The 3,523-nt window shown below is 40.7% G+C and overlaps 1 protein-coding gene across 1 annotated transcript; it reads left to right on the forward strand.

Annotated features, from left to right (window-relative positions):
* Window positions 1-403: 403 nt before the first annotated feature.
* LOC112193983 lies at window positions 404-3,046 on the forward strand. Its single transcript, XM_024334249.1, has 7 exons — window positions 404-712; window positions 806-1,154; window positions 1,296-1,426; window positions 1,555-1,629; window positions 1,795-2,400; window positions 2,509-2,611; window positions 2,919-3,046. Exons 1-7 carry the CDS (start codon window positions 404-406, stop codon window positions 3,044-3,046), a joined length of 1,701 nt encoding a protein of 566 aa, XP_024190017.1.
* Window positions 3,047-3,523: the final 477 nt, after the last annotated feature.

The raw sequence follows: 3,523 nt of genomic DNA on the forward strand, positions 1-3,523 counted from the left end.
TGTGTAGAGGTAGTGAAATCTGGTTGGGTGTGTGAGCCACGGAACCAACCTATGTTACAAGTTTCTCAGAAGATTATGCATATGCGTTTCGCCCTTAATGATTGGCAGAAAAATACTTTTGGATGTAGACGCAAGGAGATTGAGTTCTTGCGTGGCAGACTCTAGGTTCTTCTTGATTTACCTGCTTCAGAATCTAACCAACAAGAGAGTCTGTCTTTGTCCTCAAAATTGGATGGTCTGCTTGCACAAGAGCATGATTACTAGAAGCAAAGGGCGAAGATTACTTGGCTAGCTGAAGGTGATCGTTATACTAAGTTTTTCCACAGGAAGGCATCCAATTGACGAGCAAAAAATCGTTTGCTTGGGCTCTTTGATAACCAGGGGGTATGGCAGTATTGAGGCTATGGTTATGGATTATTTTAGTTCGATGTTTAGGGCAGGGGAGGTTGATTTGTCTCATATGCAACCTGTAGTGGCACTGGTTCAGCCTAAGGTCACACCGGAAATGAACTCCATGCTCTGTGCTCCTTACACGGCTACTGAAATTAGAGTTGCTCTCTTTCAGATGTATCCCACCAAGGCTCCTAGATCGGATGGGATGCCTCCTTTATTTTTTCAGCGATATTGGGATACTATTGGATCTGATGTTGTGGGTGTAGTTCAGAGCTTTCTCCATTCTGGTCAGTTACTTTCTTCGATTAATTACACACATGTTTGTCTTATTCCAAAGGTTAAAAACCCTACATGCATGTCAGATTTGCGTTCCATCGCTCTGTGTAATGTCATATATAAGATTTGCTCTTAGGTGATCGCTAATAGATTGAAGGGTATCCTCTCCCAGATTAGTTCTTCTTTTCAGAGTGCTTTTATTCCTGGGCGTTTAATATCTGACAATAATCTTATTGCTAATGAGGTTTCTCATTTAATTCATAATAACCGTTCCAGTTCTGATGGAGTGATGTCTCTTAAGCTTGATATGAGTAAGGCTTATGATCTCATGGAGTGGGTTTTCTTGGAGGCAGTCTTATTTCGGTTGGGGTTTGATGAGTCCTGGATACATGTCATTATGCAGTGTGTGAAGTCTGTGCGTTATTCTTTTTTGATTAATGGGCAGCCTCGTGGCTACTTGGCACCTACCAGAGGTTTAAGGCAAGGTGACCCGTTATCACCATACCTTTTCCTGCTTTGTACTTAAGTGTTTTCAGCTCTATTGGAGCATAAGGCTACTTAGGGGCAACTTCAAGGGGTTCAGATTTATTCAGGGGCTCCTACTATCCTCCACCTTTTATTTGCAGATGATAGCCTTCTGTTTGGCAAGGCTAATTTAGAGGAATGTTCTCATATTCAGGATGTCTTGTTGGATTATGAGTTAGCTTCGGGCCAGAAAGTTAATTTCTCTAAAAGCAGTATAGTCTTTAGTAAGAAGGTGTGCCCTTCTTTGCAACAGCTGATTGCAGGTTCACTTGGTGTGATTATTGTGGACAAACATGACAAATATCTGGGTCTACCTACTTATTTGGGGAGAAATAAAACTGGTCTTTTGCTTACATTCAGGAGCGTTTGAACAAGAAGCTTGAGGGTTGGCAAGGCAAACTTCTGAGCAGTGCAGGGAAGGATCTTCTTATAAGGGTAGTTGCTCAGTCCCTTCCTTCATATACTATGAGTTGCTTCCTATTACCTAAGCTTTTCTGTGATTCACTACATTAGAAGTGTGCTAAGTTCTGGTGGGGCAGTAAAGGTGAGAATCGGAAAACTCATTGGTTGTCTTTGGACTGATTATGCCAACCCAAATAGGCTGGTGAAATGGGTTTTCGGGATTTGCATGCATATAATTTGGCTCTTTTGTCAAAGCAGGGTTGGAGGTTAATTCATAATCCGGGTTCTCTTTTGGCTCGATTATATCAAGCTAGGTATTTCCCTAATGGTGACTTCTGGTCTAGTGAGCTTTCTTCATCACCTTCTGCATGCTGGAGGGGTATACATGCAGCAAAACATATTTTGAGGAGGGGTGTCCGCTGGCAGGTAGGGAATGGGCAGTCAGTAGGGATTTGGGAGGATCCATGGATTCCAAGACCCTCTACTTTTCTTTCTATTATTCGTCATGTGGATGGCCCAGAGACGGTTGCAGATTTGTTACTTCCAGGTTTTACTTGGAATCAGGTCCTTATTAATCAGTATTTTGCACCTGAGGATGTGGATTTGATTCTTTCTATGTCTCGTAGTCAACGTGATGTACCCGATCGTCTTATTTGGCATTATGATAAGAGGGGAAGATTCTCTACTAAAAGCGCTTATGCTTTGGCTTTTAGTGAGCTTCGTGATAGTGGGGTAGCTACTTCTAATCCAGTTAATATTTCTTCTTTTTTGAAGCAGATTTGGTTTGCTCAAATTTCTGGTAAGGTTAAAGTTCATTGGTGGAAAGTTTGCTCTTCTATCCTTCCTACAGCTGCTAAGCTACACACTAGACAAGTCTTAGTCCATGATGGTTGTTGGTTTTGCAATGATCAGGATGAATCTATTAATCATATTACGAGGGATTGTCAGTTTGTAAAGGATCTGCTTTCTTTCTTCCTTGAGTTGCATGGTGTCCTACATATTGATTGCAATGAAGGTACGTCAATTGTTACTTGGTTGGCATCTTGTTTTGACGTTCTCTCTAAAAAGAATGTGGCCCTTTTACTGTTTGTTGGATGGTTTGTATGGAAGAAGCGTAATCTGAGAGTGTGGTTAAATAAATTCGTTTCTCTGACCCACTTGCAGTATCAGATCAGATCCTCCTTTATGTTGTTTCAGTCTCATTTGGTTACTACTCAGAGTACTTCTAGAGTGATTAGGCCAGGGGTCCCCGCCTTCTTCCGGCTGGCTAAAGGCCAATTGTGATGGTGCTTTTGATTTGTTATCTAAATCTGGTGGGATAGGAGTGGTAATATGTGATGCATTGGGTGATATTGTTGGCGGTGCATGCATCAAGGTTAATTCGGTTGCCTCTCCTGAAGCTATAGAAGCCATGGCTTGCAGGGCTGCTTGCTCCCTAGCAGTACAGTAGCATCTTTCTCCAATTATTTTTTAGATAGATTGTCAGCACTTAGTCTCTTCTGTTGAGTCTGGGGGTGAAGAAACCTCACCCTTGGACCGTGTTATTGAGGATATCAACTCCTTTCTACAGGTGCTAGTTAGATCTTCTTTGAGGCATGTATACCGAGCAACCAATACAGCTGCCCATAACTTAGCTAAACTTGCTCTACTTTCTTCTTTCAATTTATCTTGGAGTGGGCATGTCCCTCCAGTTATTAGAAGCTTTATTGCTTCCTATGGAACCCATTGATTGGTTAATATAATCAATTTGTTTTTCCCCTAAAAAAAAAAAACAAATTTAACCATTCTGCTTAAGAATTGGCTTAATTATATAAGATTTTTAATAAAAATGTTTTTGTTCTCATTTTAATAAATCATGGACATATAGATAGTTCAAAATTTTAACCATTTTGCTTAAGAATTGGCTTAATTTTTTTTTTTTCAATCA

The sequence above is a fragment of the Rosa chinensis genome, chromosome 3, assembly GCF_002994745.2.
Source record: "Rosa chinensis cultivar Old Blush chromosome 3, RchiOBHm-V2, whole genome shotgun sequence".
NCBI lineage: Eukaryota > Viridiplantae > Streptophyta > Magnoliopsida > Rosales > Rosaceae > Rosa > Rosa chinensis.